This window comes from Pan paniscus, chromosome 4, assembly GCF_029289425.2.
Source record: "Pan paniscus chromosome 4, NHGRI_mPanPan1-v2.0_pri, whole genome shotgun sequence".
NCBI classification, from domain to species: Eukaryota; Metazoa; Chordata; class Mammalia; order Primates; family Hominidae; genus Pan; species Pan paniscus.
The window spans coordinates 155,812,927-155,830,737 of NC_073253.2; the positions used below are offsets into that span (position 1 = coordinate 155,812,927).

General features: G+C 43.7%; 1 protein-coding gene across 4 annotated transcripts in view; it reads right to left on the reverse strand.

Annotated features, from left to right (window-relative positions):
- The window catches only part of ATP10B (ATPase phospholipid transporting 10B (putative)), a 282,086-nt gene that overhangs the window by 65,206 nt on the left and 199,069 nt on the right, over positions 1–17,811 (reverse strand). For 3 of the 4 annotated variants that reach the window (XM_008960112.4, XM_034960914.3, XM_055112844.1), the window contains 5 exons: positions 15,894–16,000; positions 12,213–12,344; positions 7,924–8,051; positions 6,089–6,341; positions 3,846–4,084 (listed from right to left, as the gene is read on the reverse strand). In XM_008960112.4, the coding sequence (XP_008958360.3) occupies positions 3,846–4,084; positions 6,089–6,341; positions 7,924–8,051; positions 12,213–12,344; positions 15,894–16,000 (859 nt within the window). Of the gene's footprint in view, positions 1–3,845; positions 4,085–4,336; positions 6,342–7,923; positions 8,052–12,212; positions 12,345–15,893; positions 16,001–17,811 lie in introns of those variants that run through there. The other variant, XM_034960915.3, reaches the window with a different exon arrangement.

Genomic DNA, 17,811 nt, shown 5'->3' on the forward strand with positions numbered 1-17,811 from the left:
GGGTCCCCCCACCCCGATTTGAGACACTGGGGGACAAGGGGAGTACAGATAAGCTTCACTGCTTCCTGCCCTGTGTGATCACATCACTTCCAGAAAGATTCTGTGTACTTGGCTAATTAAATCAGGACTCTTATCTAACCTTACAGTGGGAGTGTGTGTATGTGGGCTGTCCCACCGATTTGGAGCAGACTGGGAGTGCTGCATAAATCTCTTCCAAAGAAAGAAAGGCAGACCAAGATTAGTGAAAGGAGGCAGAGGTCCAATGACACCTCCTTCGCTCCTCTCTGTTGCATTCTCTTCGGAAGGGTGGGGTGGCGGGGGGCATGTCCACAAAGGAAAGCAGTGTGGAAGTTTGGAGGAGCCTAACTGGCCCCAATACAAATTTTATGATTAGGAAGATATTCTTTGGTCTGATGGCGCTGAAAAACATTCTGCAAGTGGCATTTTTACACAAAGACTCTCTGCTGAAATCTTGGCTGCTTACAGACAAGGAGAAAAAAAACCCATTTCATTTTCCATCTGCCAGTACTATTAAACATTGGCTTGGGACTCAACTCACCATTTTTATAAGTATATTACCCCCACCTTAAAGCCACAGATTTTATTGCAGGCAATTAGGTGACAATCACTGATGGTTTCTTGTTTTTTTTTTTGTAAATGAAAAAAAAAACAGCTTCTGTTTTTGCTGTTTTTGTTGATTGTTATTTTTGATTTAGAGCAAAGGGCCAAGGAAGCCAACAACTGGCTTCTTTAGAAGGTGGTAGAATGCTCCCTGGAGGTTTCAGAGGCAAATTTTGACTGAGTTCACTAAGGGAAGGTAAAGAACTGGTGATTCCAAGAGATGATCAGAACAGATTGGGTGCCAGATGGGCAGGTGCAGGAAGGCACAGAAGGCAGGTGGAAGGGGACAAGTGCAGAGAGTCTGTCAGGAGTGGGTGGGGGTGGGCACCGAGACAGCCACCTGGGGCTGCCACAGGAGCTCTCTAGGGACGGCTTCAAGGATCTGACACCAGCTAGAGGTATTTGATGGGTTAGCACAAGAGTCCTTAAAGGCTGCATACTTCACTCCCTTCAGCAAATGCCTCCCAAGCTGTAGAAAGTGCCAATTTGAGCCAAGTGAAGACTCTTTCCTGGTGGGGTGATGGCCTGCTTATGGAGGGTCCCCATCTTGGCTGCTCTTTAGAATCATCAGAAATTAAAATATAAGTGCTCAGGACTCACCCAAGACCAAATATACCAGGATCTCAGGGGAGAGAGTTCAACAATTGTATTTTATGGAAACTCCCCATTTTCTCTTTATGACATCAGATATGTGAACATTTGTTCAAGGCAGACAGCTTCCCTTTAGAAAGATCATTTAAAACTTCCATTAGGTATCTGTCTAGAACACACAATTTTAAGAATTAAATCCTCAAAATAAACTCATGAGCCAGAACAATTATCTTCATTTTAACAATGGGTAGGTTGAGGCTTCCATTTCAGTAAGCCCACCAAAGTCACAGAGCTAGTACATGGGGTAGCTGAGATGAAAACCTGACACATTAGACTCCACATGTGCCTAATTCATAGCTGGAAGTTAGCCTGCAGGTCAGCAAAACATTATGTTATTTGATCTTTCGAACAGCCTGGTGAGAATTGTAAGTAAAGCATTTTCAGGTGGTGAAAGAGACATAGAAGGAGGTTTAACATGTTGCTTAAGGTTACCCAGCAAGCCAGTAGCAGAACTAAAACCAGAACCTCCATTTCCTAACTCTTAGCCCAGTGCCCTTCCTCAAAACTACTCAAAAATACAATTGTTCCACTAACCCCAGATTTTTAAGTGACCTTATTACATAAGAGTATACTTAGCTGTTCATAAAAAGAACATATCACCATCTTCCCTTCACCAGGCAACAAGAATTGGAACTTAACTCATGTCAATTTCCTTACTGCTCCTGAATGAACTTAGTCAGAACTTGCCTTTGGGACTGCCAGCCAGGGCAGGATGATGACATCTAGGATCTGGAGATAGCTCTGGAGTTAGTGTGACCCTCTCACTGACCATCAGCTAAAAGCCCTGCATCGAAGATTTACTGCCTGGACCAGGGATGCAGTTTTTCTGGGCTGCTGAGACTTGTCAGACTGAACAAGGGGCAGTGAATTGATGTGACCCAACTGAGATCCACAAAGGAAAGCTTCCTTTTTCTCCCCCTCACTTTCTGGGGGAGACATACTCAGGCATGTGGGATGCCTGTGGTATCTAGAACTGGAAGGTGCCAACGACACATAGAATCTGTGCCTAATGAGAATTCACTAAGGTCATTTTACAAATATTTAAGAAAAGAACTCGGGGAAGTGCATTACATTTATGGGGGCAAAATTAAGAAGGATGTAGCAATATACACACCTTGTTATTATCTCGTTTGGGAAAATAAAAAAAAACCATGAAAATCTTCCTGAAGACATCTATGGATCATTTCACTTGTGTATTTATGAAGGTCATATGTCTTAACACACTGTTCTTGCCTTATCCTTGCTAATGTTGCATTTCCATGCATGACAATAACCTGAGAGGGAACTCAACTTTGTCCTCACCCAAAGTTAGATGAGTAATGACCCAGAACAGAGGCTCACAGTGTTTCTTCTTTGTCACAGTCAGAAAACACAGTCCTTGGTTATGAATACTAAGTAGCAATATGGAAAATGTTTTTGATATCAAGTTAAAGAAAATCCCAGCATCTACAATTGATATGTACCATGATTACAAAAAATGTTAAATATATGTGGTTATGTGTGTGTGTATTCATGGGGGAAATAAAAGACTGGGAAAAAATTGGCCAAAAGGATCATTTTTATAATCTAATTTTCTAATAAAGGGATGGTAGCCCTTTAGGTCCCATCTGTTAGTATGTATCTCTTGTTCAAGATTGCTGGGGCTCCCTGTGGCCTCTTGTGCAAGTGCAGAGATTCCAGATGATGTGTTTTTATGTTCCCTGGAGAAAGAGTGTGTGCAAAGGAAAGAGGAATAGGACAGTGGGCAGAAGCCCTGGTCTTGCCTTGACTTCTAAGAATGCTGTGTGATCTCTGGGGAGAAACTTGGTTTTCTTTGCTTGCTACCTGGATGTTTGCTGTTGGCTGTCCTAGTGGATCAAATGTGAAAGGACCATACGCAGAAAGCCCCAGACCAAAGCCACAAACAGCAATGCCCATAAGGGCCGAAGGGAATTAGTTAAGGGAATGAAATGGTCTGGGTAATCTTGACATAGATATTATTTGCTTCATAACTATTTAAAACTTATTTTTGATCACCAAAAAGTATATTCTTCCATTTTTCTTCAAACACATATGCCTTACAGGCTTATCTGTTGTTTTTCTCCCTTATAGAAACATAAGCATAACAAATATTTCTAATTTCTCCTAACTGTATAATTTTAAAAACATGCATAATGACTATGCAGTTGCCTCCATCTCAGTGACGGGATACATAGAGAAGGTGGGTGGGGGGCTGTGATGAGCTGAAGATGGCATGCCCAGTCTAAGAGTTAGGGACCTCTCAACCCAAGCCAATTGTTGCCATGAGGAAATGCTGGCTTAGTGTGGAGAATTTTTATAATTCAATTTTTAAAAGAGAAGCCAAAAAATCTATATGCTTACATAAAATCTCTGATTTCTAAACATTGAACATTTCTAATGAACAAGAATTGTCTATGCCAACAAAACACATGTGTGGACTATGTACAAAACCAAGAGCACCATTTTGAAAGCTCTTCAGGGTTTGTACAATTTTTTCTTTTTCACGTTCCAGAGCACCCTCCCTCTCTTCCCACAGAACACTTACAGTTCAAAGGCGAAAGTCAGGGACTTACTATGGAGCTGCTGAAGGCCACAGGAGGCTGTGAGCTTTCGCGGTGCCCCATAGACCTTTGCCGGTAGTGGCCCTGGATGGGCACCCGGGCACTCTGGCTCCTCCTCAGAGGCTGAGCACCTTTTTGGCTTCTCATAGTTGCTGGATCCTGGGCCCATCTAGCCGGGAAGGACAGGCATTGGTATTGGGTCCACTCTTCACCATCTGAGTCCAGCTCCTTTGGGGTCTCCAGTCGCTTAGCTGCAAGAAAGGAGTCCTGTTATTGCACTAGTTGTACCTTGGCTGGACCATGTTGGGGAAAACCTAGACTTTGTGTGGGGGGTGGTAAGAGCATGGGAAGGGCCTATGCTACTCTGAAAAATTGGCATCTGGGCTACCAAGACTGGAGAAAGAAGGGTAAAACTAAGTCCCACAGATTCAAACTCTAGTGGACTACCTACTAGTTATGTGACTCTGAGCTTTGACATAACCTGTCACTTTATTTCCTCAGAGTTTGTTTTTTTTTTTTTGTTTTTTTTTTTTTTTTTTTTTTAGTTTCTAACTCATAGGGATGTTTTGAAGATTTAATGATACAATGTGTTAAAATAACTAGCATACTCTAAGTACTGGTAATGTGGCTCTTATTATTATTACAAAGAGACCAGAAGCTCCCATGTGAATGGTCTGCTATCACCATGGCAAAGGGGATAGAGCTGCTTATAATACTCTCTCCATCTTTCTCTTTCTCCATCCCTCACACTCAAAAGAATGAATACTGCTCTTTTAAGGGTTTGTTTTCTTCAAAAAGTGGGTGAAGGATATGAACAGACAATTCTCAAAAGAAGACATTTATGCAGCCAACAAACATATAAAAAAAAGCTCATCATTACTGGTCATTAGAGAAATGCAAATCAAAACCACAATGAGATAACATCTCACACCAGTGAGAATAGCGATCATTAAAATGTCAGGACACAACAGATGCTGAAGAGGATGTGGAGAAATAGGAATACTTTTACACTGTTGGTGGGAGTACAAATTAGTTCAACCATTGTGGAAGACAAAGATTCCTCAAGGATCTAGAACCAGAAATACCATTTGACCAGCAATCCGATTACTGGGTATATACCCAAAGGATTATAAATCATTCTACTATAAAGACACATGCACATGTAAGTTTATTGCAGCACTGTTCACAATAGCAAAGACTTGGAACCAACCCCAGTGCCCATCAACGATAGACTGGATAAAGAAAATGTGGCACATATACACCATGGAATACTATGCAGCCATAAAAAAGGATGAGTTCATGTCCTTTTCAGGGACACGGATGAACAGGAAACCATCAGCAAACTAACACAAGAACAGAAAACCAAATACTGCATGTTCTCACTCATAAGTGGGAATTGAACAATGAGAACACATGGACATGGAGGGGAACATCACACACTGGAGCCCATCGGGGAGTTGAGGGCTAGGGGAGGGATAGCATTAGGAGAAATACCTAAGGTAGATGATGGGTTGGTGGGTGCTGCAAACCACCATGACACATGTATACCTATGTAACAAACCTGCACATTCTGCACATGTATCCCAGAACTTAAAGTATTGAAAAAAAAGAATTTCTTTTCTTTTCTTAGAAAGTGTGTGTGTGTGTTGTGGGGGGGTGGGGAGGGGAACGAAGTTGGGCAGATGATGGCTGAAGGAATCAGGTCAGTTTTATCAGTCATATTCAGTCCATGCAAGGTAACAGTCCAGGCATTTTATAGCCCTATCTCCTAAATCAAAACTTTGCCTCAGTGACAAGCTAAGAGATCTGTTAGAATAGACGACATCTTCTGGATGTGTTAAATCTGACCATGCACCTAGACACAGACCTGCCCTGACATGTCAGGTAAGGTGGCCTGAGAAATTCCCAAGCCTTGGTTGTGTGACTGGCACACAATTGGGAAATGTCTCCAATCCATTGCTGACAGATAAAAAACTCGTCTCATAAAGTGCTTTGTCTGGCACCAGACAAAGATCAGCTGAAGGGAAACCACATATGGGATAACTTCTAACCTTTGTAAACAAATGAAAGTTTACAAGTAATTGGAACAGCCCTGATCTGTGACAAGGAAGACCACAGGGATACAGGAAGCAACTTGTGGAAATGCCACACAGCCTCTAAGAGAGCCAGGAGAATGTCTTTTATCTCCTCGTTTCTTAGGAGAGCAGGGTATTTCCTTTTAGAAAGAGGGATGGAGCCCTTGGGAGCTCCTGTACCATTTTCTTGGTGAGAATACTCGCTGCCCATGATGGTGCAACGTCGGAACACCATCTTGTTCTCTGTCAGGGTCCCCGTCTTATCAGAGAAGATGTACTGGATCTGGCCCAAGTCCTCCGCGATGTTGAGGGCTCGACATTGAATGGATAAATCGGTCTCTTCATCATACAGGTCAAGGTCATTGCTCAAGAAGAACACTTGCCCGAGCTTCACCAGCTCAATGGAGACATACAAAGAGATGGGGATCAGCACCTGAAAAGAGATGAGTTTCTACCATTCAGAAACCAGGCAGGTTCCCTCCCTTGGGATCCTCACTAGCAGGTAGCAAAGGCATTTAATGGAAAGTTGAGGTCAGCTCACAGGACAGACTCTGTCTGTGAAATTAATGGTCAATGACCTCATGCATCCCTTGGAATTCTTAGGGGAATCTGAAAAACAGATATGTCTTCTTTGACCAGGGATGTCTGGTCACCATTGGTTGTCTGTGACTGAGCTGGGAGGGAGTGAGAGAGACTTAGCATCTCTGTTTAGAGTCCCCTGACTCCCTTTAGATCTCTGTGCCACCAAGGGCTGCTGCCCGCTTTTGTAGGTATTCAGACCTATTGTTAATTTCTCCCCACTGATTCAATACCTCTTATTTACCAAGTGCTTGCTGTGCATTTGATGCTGTTCTAAGTCCTGGAAATGGGAGTTAACAGAACATAATTCCTGGCTTTGAAGAACTTGCCTTCCAGTGACAAAGAACAAACAAATAAATATATATGAGTGGTGGTAAGTCGCATGAGGAAGAATAAAGAAAAGTAAAGAGGGTAGACTGATGGCTGGGTGGGATGCTTGTAAACCATGACCTTTGAACAGAGATATGAGGAAGCCAGGGTGTGAGTTGTGAGGTTATCTGGGGGAGGAGTGTTCCGAGCAGAGGAGAAAGCCAGGCACAGGCCTGGCAGTGGGGGTGGCGTTTGGGGAGTAATAGGGAGCAGGCCTTGCAGGTGAGTGAGGAGGGGGAGAGGGCTGCGAGGGGAGGTCAGGGAGGGAGTCAGGGTCCAGATCACTTAGGGCTTCATCAGCCACAGTAAGGACTTTGGATTCCACTTTGAGTGGATATGAAACCATGAGAGGATTCTGTACATAGGAGGGGTATGATTTAATTTGCATTTAAAATAGATTACTCTGCAAGATGAATGGAAAATAATCACCAATAAGAGGGCAATGAAACATCCTCCAATACTACAAGAAATGGTAGATGGAGCTCCACAAAAGGAAAACTACAACTTCCCTCATCTTTTCATTGATTGTATTTTCTTAGAGACACGAAGGTTTTAAAATTCATCTCTTCATCAATTACTGTCTCACATTTGTCTCACTTTTTTCTTCTGTCCTATATTGGGCCAGTTCTGTTCTTTTCCTTCTCAATGTATCAAATGTTAAAACACTAACTCGTGGTTTCTCTCTCTCAATGTTGGGGCAGAGAGTTCTATGTAGCTCGCTGTGCTACTTTATCTTCTTTTGTTCCTAGATCATTCACGTTTTATCTGTTCTGGCAAAGGGACAGGCACATATGGGTCACTGCCGTCATCTTAAATAGAAAAGCTAATAAATATTTCCCTCCAGCTATTATCTGGGGGCAGAGTCCCCTCCACAAGGCAGGGCTGGGTCCTTAAATCACCCAAAATGTGAATACTTTCAAAGACGCACAAGAAAGCGATGACCATCTCCTCATCTCAATCCAGTTTGTACTTTCTAGTGGCCAGCACTGTTTTTTCTTTATTTTACAAAGTTGTAGGAGTTTTGGCCACATATCTTATTGGGCCCCTAGTTAGGGAGGGCTTCCTACCTGGAGCAGGATGATCATTGTGAGGAACATGTAGAAGCCCCCAAGGGCACTGGGAAGGAAGCTGCCATTGGCATCTGGCACATCGAAGGGAGGGTGTTCTTCAAAGGACCCATTCCAGATGCTGTGACCTGAGAGGAGGCAAAACCAGGAATGAGGCTGAATCTCTACTAAGTCCTAAAGTTGGTCAATTATACCAGCCCTTGACACATTCCTAGAAATGGGTGTGCTTTGGAGGACCCCTCCTTCTTCCATGCAATGTAGCTCTGTGTGTGTGTGTTTGTGTATGTGCATGTGTTCATGTTGCTCTAAAGTGGTTCTTTGTATACATTTCAATCCCTTGATAGGCATTAAGTTTGTTTTACAAGAGGAGATTGGCATGAGGATTCCTTCTGTTTTGATTAAGTCTTGTTAAATAGGGGCTGGAAAGAGAGAAATAAATACTTGTTTTTTTTGGTTCTGTGGTGCACACTTTTGTGCATGGGTAGGGAGCCTTGAGACCTGTCCCCTAGTCTTCCCCTTCTTATCCCATCTAATGCCCATCTACCCATCCATCCTGCCATTAATCAATTTTTCTATCCATTTATCTATCCATTCATCCATCCATCCACCTACCCATCTACTCACCCATCCATCCACCCATCCATCAATTCTTCCATCCACCCACTCATATACCCACCCTTCCTTCCTTCCTTCCATTTATCCATCCATCCTTCCATTCATCCATTTTTCTATAGATTCATCTATTCATTCATCCATCCACCCATCTACTCACCCATCTATCCATCCATCAATCCCTCCATCCACCCACCCACCCACCCATCAATCCATCCATCTATCCATCCATCCATCCATGAATCCATCCATCCATCCATCCATCCATCCATCCATCCATCCATCCATCTTTCTATCCATTCACCCATCCATCCACCCATCTACTCACCCATCTATCCATCTATCCATCCATCTGTCCATCCATTCATCCTTCTATTCATCAGTTTTTCTATCCATTCATCTATCTATTCATCCATCTACCCACCCACCCATCCATCCATTCATCCATCCATATACTCCATATACTCACCCATTTATCCATCCATCCATCCACCCTCCTACCCACCTACTTACCCATCCATCCATTTATCCATCCATCCATCCATCCATCCATCCATCCATCCATCCATCCATCTATGTTTACCCATTCATCCCTCCCTCTGTCTGACATTGATTAATTCAAGAAGTTAGTACTAATTCTTGTCATTGTGGAGTTTGCTTCCAAATTAGGGAGCCAGGCATAAAAGGACAAATCACATACAGTATGAGAGGTGCAATAGCAGAGCCTAGAATGCTGTGACAGCCCATAGCAACAGCACCAGGTACAGACTGAACTCTGTTTCCTTATCTGCAAAGGAGATAACAACACGCATTATCTGAGGATTATGTAAGGTGAAGTGCATCCAGCACCTGTTATAGAGCTCACTAAATCTCAGTGTTCTTGTCGGTTAAATAGTAATAATACCTACCCTATAGAGTTATTGTGAAAATAGAATAATCTAATGTTTAAAATGCTCTCAGCTCCAAGAAGTATAGAGAATAAAAGGCATAGAGGATGTTGCAATGCCTAAAGATGCTTCCTTGCCCAGGAGTTTGGGCCAAATGCCGTCATACCTAACAGAAGAAAGGAAACTTACAGACATGAAGCTATTTATGTGAAGGTACTGTTATAAAGCAGATGACTAAGGACAAAACACATGGCACAGAGTAAGGGCCACTGGCCTTTAAGGGAATAAGACGAGTATGGGAAAAGCCCGAGAAGGCTGAATGGATGAGGAGGACTTGAGGGGGTCCTGGAGCCCCAGCACGTGTTGGATGGTCAGGAGGGCCAGGGCAGAGTATTCTGGTGAGGAAAGAAGAAACACCACCTTTACAAAATCAAAGTAAACATGTGGTCAAGAACTGTGGAATGGTGCTCATTTGAGAGCTTTCATCTTCTGTAGGGCTGTGCTTTAATTAGGCATCAACAGAGTCCTGTGTATGAGTTATTAACTCAGAATAGAATTCTGACCCTCCTCATGAACTTTCTTCATTTCTTTATTGTTTTGGGGAATCTGCCAAGCAGATTCTGGTTTCCCTGTGCCTTACCTTGTCCTGTGACCTTTTAATCATTAACTTTCTTTTTCTGGAGACACAGTGAGATGATCTCAAATGTCTTTTTCACGCTGATATGCCCTGAAAAACCTGTCCTGAAGCAGAAACAACAGTTCCTGCAGCACCTTGGGGACACAGGTGGCCAAATGGGCTGGGGAGAGGGTGGGAGTGGGGACAATGGCTTTCTTGTTTCCCTGCTTCCCCTCCCCCAGGTGCTCTCCTTACAGCTGTGAGCCAGCCTCAAGTGGAGTGCTATTAGACATACCTGGGAACTCCAGGCCACCCACAAGACTCAATCCCATCTTCATCACTGTAGTGGCACACAAAGTCTCTCTGAGCCCCTATGAAGCTCTCGGCCTTTCAGACACCATCTTTCTAACAACAGCAATGGCTACGATTTCTGACTAATGCAAGTAAACAGCAAACACCACTGCTGCTCATTGGTTTCGGGTCTGCATATTTCTGGACTCAGGACATGAGTTTTTCTCTTGATTGTCCCTGGTTCTTTCTGAGATCTCCTTTAGCATCCTGAGAATCATTTTTAGAATAAGGCCATAGACAGTGGGGAGTCTTGGCCCCTCTTTATCTACACTCTGAGGATCAACTTAAAGGGCTCCAGATCACTCCTGTCTCCACCTCTCACAGTGCTCCTCACTCAGCTCGGGCCACAGACTGGCTCAGCTTTGGTCTCCATTCTTGGCCTTACTCTTGCCACATCCAACAGCCAACTGCTCCTCTGCACAAAACCATTTTCCTTCCTGCCTCTGTGCTTTGTGATTTTCCTGGGGCTAAGAGTGGCCTCTCTCTTTCTGCTCACAGCTGCCTGCCACGTCCAGCCCCTACACTTGGCTCTGCCATCCTCCTCCTCTGGCAAATGTCTACTCCACTTGAGAATCAGCTCTAGCAGCTACCTCTTCAAGAAAGACTTTCCTCATTGCTGCTCCCATAATATCTGTGGTAAGGTGAATAATACCCTTTCTCTCCCCAGGATATATCCTAATCCTTGGGGCCCTATGAATACACTATCTTATATGGCCAAAGGGCTTTGCAGATAGGATTAGGTCATAGATCTTGAGATGGGAAGAGTATCTGGATTATGAAGGTGGGCCTAATGATGTAATCACAGGTGTCTTGTAAAAGGCAGGGAGAGCTACTGCTGCAGATGAGGAGAGGAAAATGTAGGCAGAGATTGGGGTGGTGCACTCTGAAGACTGAGGAAGGAACTACAGACTAAGGACTATAGGCAGCCACTAGAAATGGAAAAAGACAAGGAATAGATCCTTCCTTCAGAGCCTCCAGGAGGAACCAGAACTGCCGATGCCCTGACTTTAACCCAGTGGTCTGCAACATTTTTGGTATCAGTGGCTGGTTTTGTGGAAGACAATTTTTCCACAGTCAGTGGGGAGGGGGAGATGGTTTCAGGGGTTTCAGGATGATTCAAGTGCATTATATTTACAGTGCACTTTATTTCTATTATTGCATTGTAATATATAATGAAATAATTATACAACTTACCATAGTGGAATCAGTGGGAGCCCTGAGCTTATTTTTTTGCAACTATATGGTCCCATGTAGGGATAATGGGAGACAGCGACAGATCATCAAGCATTTGATTCTCATAAGAAGCACACAACCTAGATCCCTTGCATGTGCAGTTTACAATAGGTTTTGCACTCCTGTGAGAATCTAATGCCACCACTGATCTGACAGGAGGTACTGGTCCTTGGTCCAGGGGTTTGAGACTCCTGCCTTAACCTACTGAAATTGATTTTGAACTTCTGATCTCCAGAGCTGTAACAGAATAAATTTGTGTTGTTCTAAATGACTGTGTGTTCATGTTTTACAGCAGCAATGGGAAACAAATACAGTCTGATTCATCTTGTTTTCATTCCATGCTACGAGAGTGCCTGTGTTCAGTAAATATTTCTTGACCAAATAAATATCAGATGATATTCTGAATAGTTAAAGAGCACATACTACTTTTAGGAGATTTTCTCTTGCATTTTCATTTCATTGGCATCCCGTTAAAGTAGGCAGGGTAGGCTTTACATTTTATTAGCCCTACTTTATAAATGAGGAAGCCGAAGAAACTTGCCCAAATAAATCGATTACTGTGTCCTTGTTCTTTCCAGAACATCCCATACCTACAGCTCCAATAAGGCACATGAGGATTAGGATCCCAATGCAGAAGAAGATGTCTATGTTCATGCGCCGCTCAATCTTGCTGCGTTTGTACCGGGGGCCACTGTTGTTCAGCATGGCTTTCGTCTCATGGCCTTTGAGAGAAAATGAGGAAATCAGTCCCTTAGTTCCTGTTTGCCTATGTCTTACACCATTCCCTCAGCTCTTCCCACAGGAGCTTAAGATAAAAGAGAGGCTTCACTCTTTAACCTGAACTTGCCCCACCTCAGAAGGTTGCTGAGAACAGCTGTAGGGGCCTCACATAATTTACCAGCAGGTACTCAGTGAGCATCCCCTTCATGCATGCGAGACACTGTGGTGGGCACTGAGAGAGCTCCCATGCACAGGCTACGCCCTGTACAACTTTAGAGCGTAGCCCTCATTCTGTAGTTGCCAAAGATTTATAAGTTTATTATGGACAGAGTTCTGGCAAATGATAGTAAGCTGTCTTAAAGAAGGGCTGTCTTTTCCTAATTTGCACAAAGGTTCTGTTCCACCTGTTATGGGCTAGCAGTGGGATACAATGGCAAGACATAGGGTTCACATTCTATTGAAGATATACAAGAAGACAGAAGGGATAATTATCATTATTAATAAGTCCTATGAAATAAATAATATACAGTAAACAAAAGGCCAAGGTGGAAAAGAGGTGGTGTTGGAGAGCCTGCTCAGGGAAAGCTGCTCCAAGGAGATGACATTGAAGGGAGGCCTGAAGGGAAAGCAGAGTTGGCAGCAGAGTTTTAGGCTGGGGAACTGTATATGCAAAAGCCCTGTGGTAGGACAGTGCCTGGGACCAGCAGTTTCCCTATTTGTTTCTTTGGTCATGCCTAATTTGTTGGTGTTGCCTGAGCAAGAGTAGCAGGGACCAAAGGTCCCCACCCCAGCACTAACCCTGGGCAGCTCCACTCCTATGTTGAAGTTTTGCATACAATTTTGGTTAAAGAAAGGATGACAAAGTTTGAAAACTACCAATCTCACCCAGTCACCTTCTTCTCCAGTAGGGGAAGCTGAGGGCTAGAGGGTAAAAAGGATCTGCCCAAAGTGAAAGAATAAGTCAATGCCAGAGTCACATTGTGAACCCAAGATTCAGATTGCCAGTGTAGCTCTCCTTTCACCAACCCCTGGGACCCAAGGTCACACACCTAAGAGCTAAGAGTCAAACTGAGACTTTGTCTTTAGACAGAGCCTCTCCTTTGGGGCTGCTGAATGTTAACTACAGTGCCATACTCCTCAGCAGTCAAATGAAAAACACATCAGTTGCATATTTTCTGTGCGAAATTGAAGAAAACCAATACATCAGCTCCAGAAGCAAACGGCTTTTATGCTGTTTAGCTGGTTGCCTTGTGGATTTAAAGTAGCAACAAAACAGTAGGAGCAAAAAAACTCTAGGCTTTTAAAATTAGACTCAAGTTGCTGCAGTTGTGAGCAGGGGTTCCAGCAGTACTCCTGGGCCTGTAGAATTTCTGCCTGCCTCTCAGCCTCACTCCATTCAGGGATCCTGGGACTATCCCCTTCACCCACCTGATCCTTGCCTTCTGAGACCCCTCTGTTCTTTTGGAAAGAGCTGGGTTCAAGGGGAGGAAGTATGGGGCAGTGGATAAGAGTGTGGGCTCTAGAGTCAGAGCTCAGCTCTGTGGATACTTGACCTTGGGTTGCAGAGAGTTCAACTCAGGAGGCATGTGACTTTGGGTGAGTGAACCTCTTTGTACTTCAATTCCTCATCTGAAAAATGGGAGATGATTGTGGTGTATGAAGTGGGAAAATAAATCAATACACACAAAGTACTAAATTAGTTTCTGGTAAGTTGGGACTCAGTGTTTGCTGTGAGGAGCACACACCTCTACATTGGACCTCTTCCTTCTGTAAATCTCACCTTGGCCTTTTTGGGCCTTTGACTCTGAGGCCCTGTTTTACCCGTTGATAATGTCAAGGGTGAAATGAGAATTCTGGACCATTGCTCTCAACCAGGAGTGATTTTACTCCCTAGAGGACATTTGGCAACGTCTTGAGAAATTTGGGGTTATCTCACTTGGTGGGGGGTGCTAATGCATCTTGTGGGTAGAGGCCAGAGATGCTGCTAAATACCCTACAGGACAGCCCCCGTCACAAAGAATAATATGGGCCAAAATGTCAATGGTGCCAAAGGTGAGAACCCCAGCTCTAGATAATAATGCTAAAAACAACTGGTATCTTCTTTCTCATATTTTTGCGGGCCTGATGTATTCCAACTGTCGTATTAGGCCCTTTTCACAGATAATCTCATTCGAACCTTATAAAGCTACAAGGTAGAAATTATTAGTCCCTCTTGCACTGAAAGTTCAACCATCTTGTTCAGGAACATGCAGAATATGAATGGATTTTACCCATAGGCAGCCTGACTAGCTGGAGCCATGGTTAACACTCCATATCTGCCACCTTATATACCACTCCCATCACCTACTCAAGGTTTCTTCTTTATTTCTGTTCAGGCAGAGAAGCAAAGCTCTAAATCTATGTGATTATGATTACCATTTTCTTTTTTGGTAGAATGGAGATTGCTGGAGAGTTCATTTTTAATAGGTTTACCAGATGGTGTTGAACTCCATTGCTAAAGATCTTCGAAATAAGTCATCTGAACTGACAAATATAATCCCCCTCTCCCAAATTAGGGAAAGCTAGCTAAATTGTGACATTATGTTTTAAAAGACCTGTTTTTCTTTGACAATCCCAAAGAGTAAATCTTATGGTAGATGGATATTTAAATGCTCTTCTATGTCCATCAGAAGTGGGGTTCTATGGAGACCAAACCAAACAAAAAAGCAATAAGCAAACTATTCCAAAGTGTCCCAGTGAGTGGAAGACTCAGAAGAAAACACATTCTGGAGTTTTCCAGCAAAGGTAGATGCTCCAGAGAGACCATGTTTCCTCTGTTGTGGCTGAAGTCTTCAGGTGTTCATGTAACAACAGGTGCGTTGCGTACCTACGAGCACTGGTGTTAAGTACTAGAGATACAGCAGCTCCAAGATTGCCCTCCAAGACTTCAGATTTCATTGTGAGAAGCGCTGCTATTATCTTTTTTCATTGGAAAGCAGGATCAAAGTGGGAAGGAGAGATAGGCCTCCATATCTGGAGCCATAAAATAAATAAAGGTAATAGTAAAAACATAACTGCAAAAACAACTAAAACCCACTGAGCCCTCTCTTTGCTATAGGCAGTGCTGGATGCTTTTCATGTGCTGAGTAATTTGATCCTTACAAACACTCTATGAGGCAGATACAAATATTCTCCCCACTGTACAAATGAGGAAATTGAGGCTCCAAAGGGGAAGTTGTTAAGTTTGGTGAGGTTATTCCACAGGCTTAAGAAGATACACTTCATTCTGGCTTTAGTTAGTAGCACAAAATCACCGGGATGATTGAGTGTGAATCCCTTTCCTTGTCTTGTGCAGATGGGTGATATTAACTCGGAATCTCATTATGTCTCCTGTAGAGTGAGTGAACTGCTGTGATTCCCAGCCTCCGTTTGCTTAGTTGAGAAATGGGAAGTTACATGAGTAAATGGGAAGTTACTGTGAACAGTTGTTGGTTCCCATTGACTGAAGATGGATTTGGAGGGGGAAGGATAAAGGAAAATTCAGACAAAAAAAACTACCCAGAGACAATGACCTGCATAGATGACAATGCCAACAGCCATCTCGGTGTTTCTGATGGTGCAGCCTCGAAGCAGAAGACTCTCACAGCCAAAGCCAGTCCTGGTCTGGTCAGGATGCTCCCTGGGGATGATGAATAAAAGACAGGGGGTGGTTTGGTGGCCTTTCCTTGCTGTCACTGGGTAGTGTCACAGAACTAGAAGTGGTGAGTGAACATGATCCCTCTCCTCCCTGTTTTTTCAGAAGAGTGATGGTAGCTCAGAATCTAATCTCCTTCATGTTCAAGGGCAGATCTCTTTTTTGCTCCTAGGAGGCCTGGGTGGGAGCTAGACCATTAGAAGGGAATTGTCCACCCTGAGAAAACTGTCCCATTTACCAACATAAAAGGCAGAACTCTGGTGAAAAAGCCTTGGCTTCAATTCTCATATTCAAAATGTTTTTATGCAGGTTGCAGCAAAGAAGTCAGCCAAAACCCACCAAAACCAAGATGGTGATGAGAGTGACCTCTGGTTGTCCTCACTGCTACACTCCCACCAGAGCCATGACAGTTTACAGATGCCACGGCAAAGTCAGGAAGTTACCCTATATGGTTTAAAAAGGGGAGAAACCCTCAGCTCTGGGAATTATCCATGCCTGTCCCAGGAAACTCATGAATAATCCACCCTTTGTTTAGCATATAATCAAGAAACACCCATAAAAATGGGCAACCAGTAGGGCCGGGTGCAGTGGCTCAAGCCTGTAATCTCAGCACTTTGGGAGGCCAAGGCAGGTGGATCATGAAGTCAGGAGTTCGAGACCAGCCTGGCCAACATGGTGAAACCCCGTCTCTACTAAAAATACAAAAAATTAGTCAGGCATGGTGGCAGGTGCCTGTAATCCCAGCTACTTGGGAGGCTGAGGCAGGAGAATCGCTTGAACCTGGGAGGCGGAGGTTGCCGTGAGCCAAGATTGCTCCTTTGCACTCCAGCCTGGGCTACGGGGCAAGACTCCACCTTAAAAAAAAAAAAAAAAAAGGGCAAGGGGCTGCTCTGCTATGGAGTAACCCTTCTTTTATCCCTTTCTTAATAAACTTCCTGTCACTTTAAAAAACAAACAAGCGAACAAAAGTGCAAGGGAACTGGCTTCTGGCCTTACAAGGACTGGCAGTGTTCACATGCTCATTGTCATTCAGCTTCTGGGGACCTGAACTGCAGAAGGTGAACTTCCAAGGGGAGCCTCCAGGTAGTCTTGCTTTTCATACAGGGGACAGGGGACAGGTAAGAATGGTAAAGTAAGGAAGGGCAGGTCATGGGTTCCTCTCGTTCCAAGCCACATCACTCACTCGGCCTCTTTCCTGTACCAGCTTTCACCTGCTCAACAGCTCATAAAATAGACCTCACAGGAGTGGCCCTTTGCCCAAATTATTGGGAGGCAGATCCTAAAAGTAGAGATAGTTTCTTCTTTCTTCTAGTCCAGGGAGCATTGCAGTTTTCCACCTCACACCAGAAACTTCTGAGTCCAATCAACTCTAGTTATGACCTGGGGTCTGGCCTTTACTCTATCCTGATGCCGTTCCTTTGAGATTTTCAGCAAGCTTAAATATAACTTTCCAAACCTATTGGGGAGAACAAAAAAATAATAATCCGAACTCTTAGAGCTCTTTTTTAAACTTGTAGCTCTTCAATACTTCTTATCGCTAAGTCCAGTTATAAGCCTTTTTCACTCAAGCCTCATGACAACCTTATAAGACAGGGCTTATTATCATACCCACTTTACAGATAGGGAAACTGAGGCAAGTTCATAAAGCCAGGAAGTGGCAGAATGGGGATTCAAAACTAGTCTGGCCCCAGAGTGCTATACTGCCACTCAATATGCCTTTTAATGCTAATGATTCCTCACTGTGTTTATAAACTACATTTACTTACATGATTTTGTTTGACTCTTTGTGGTCTGGG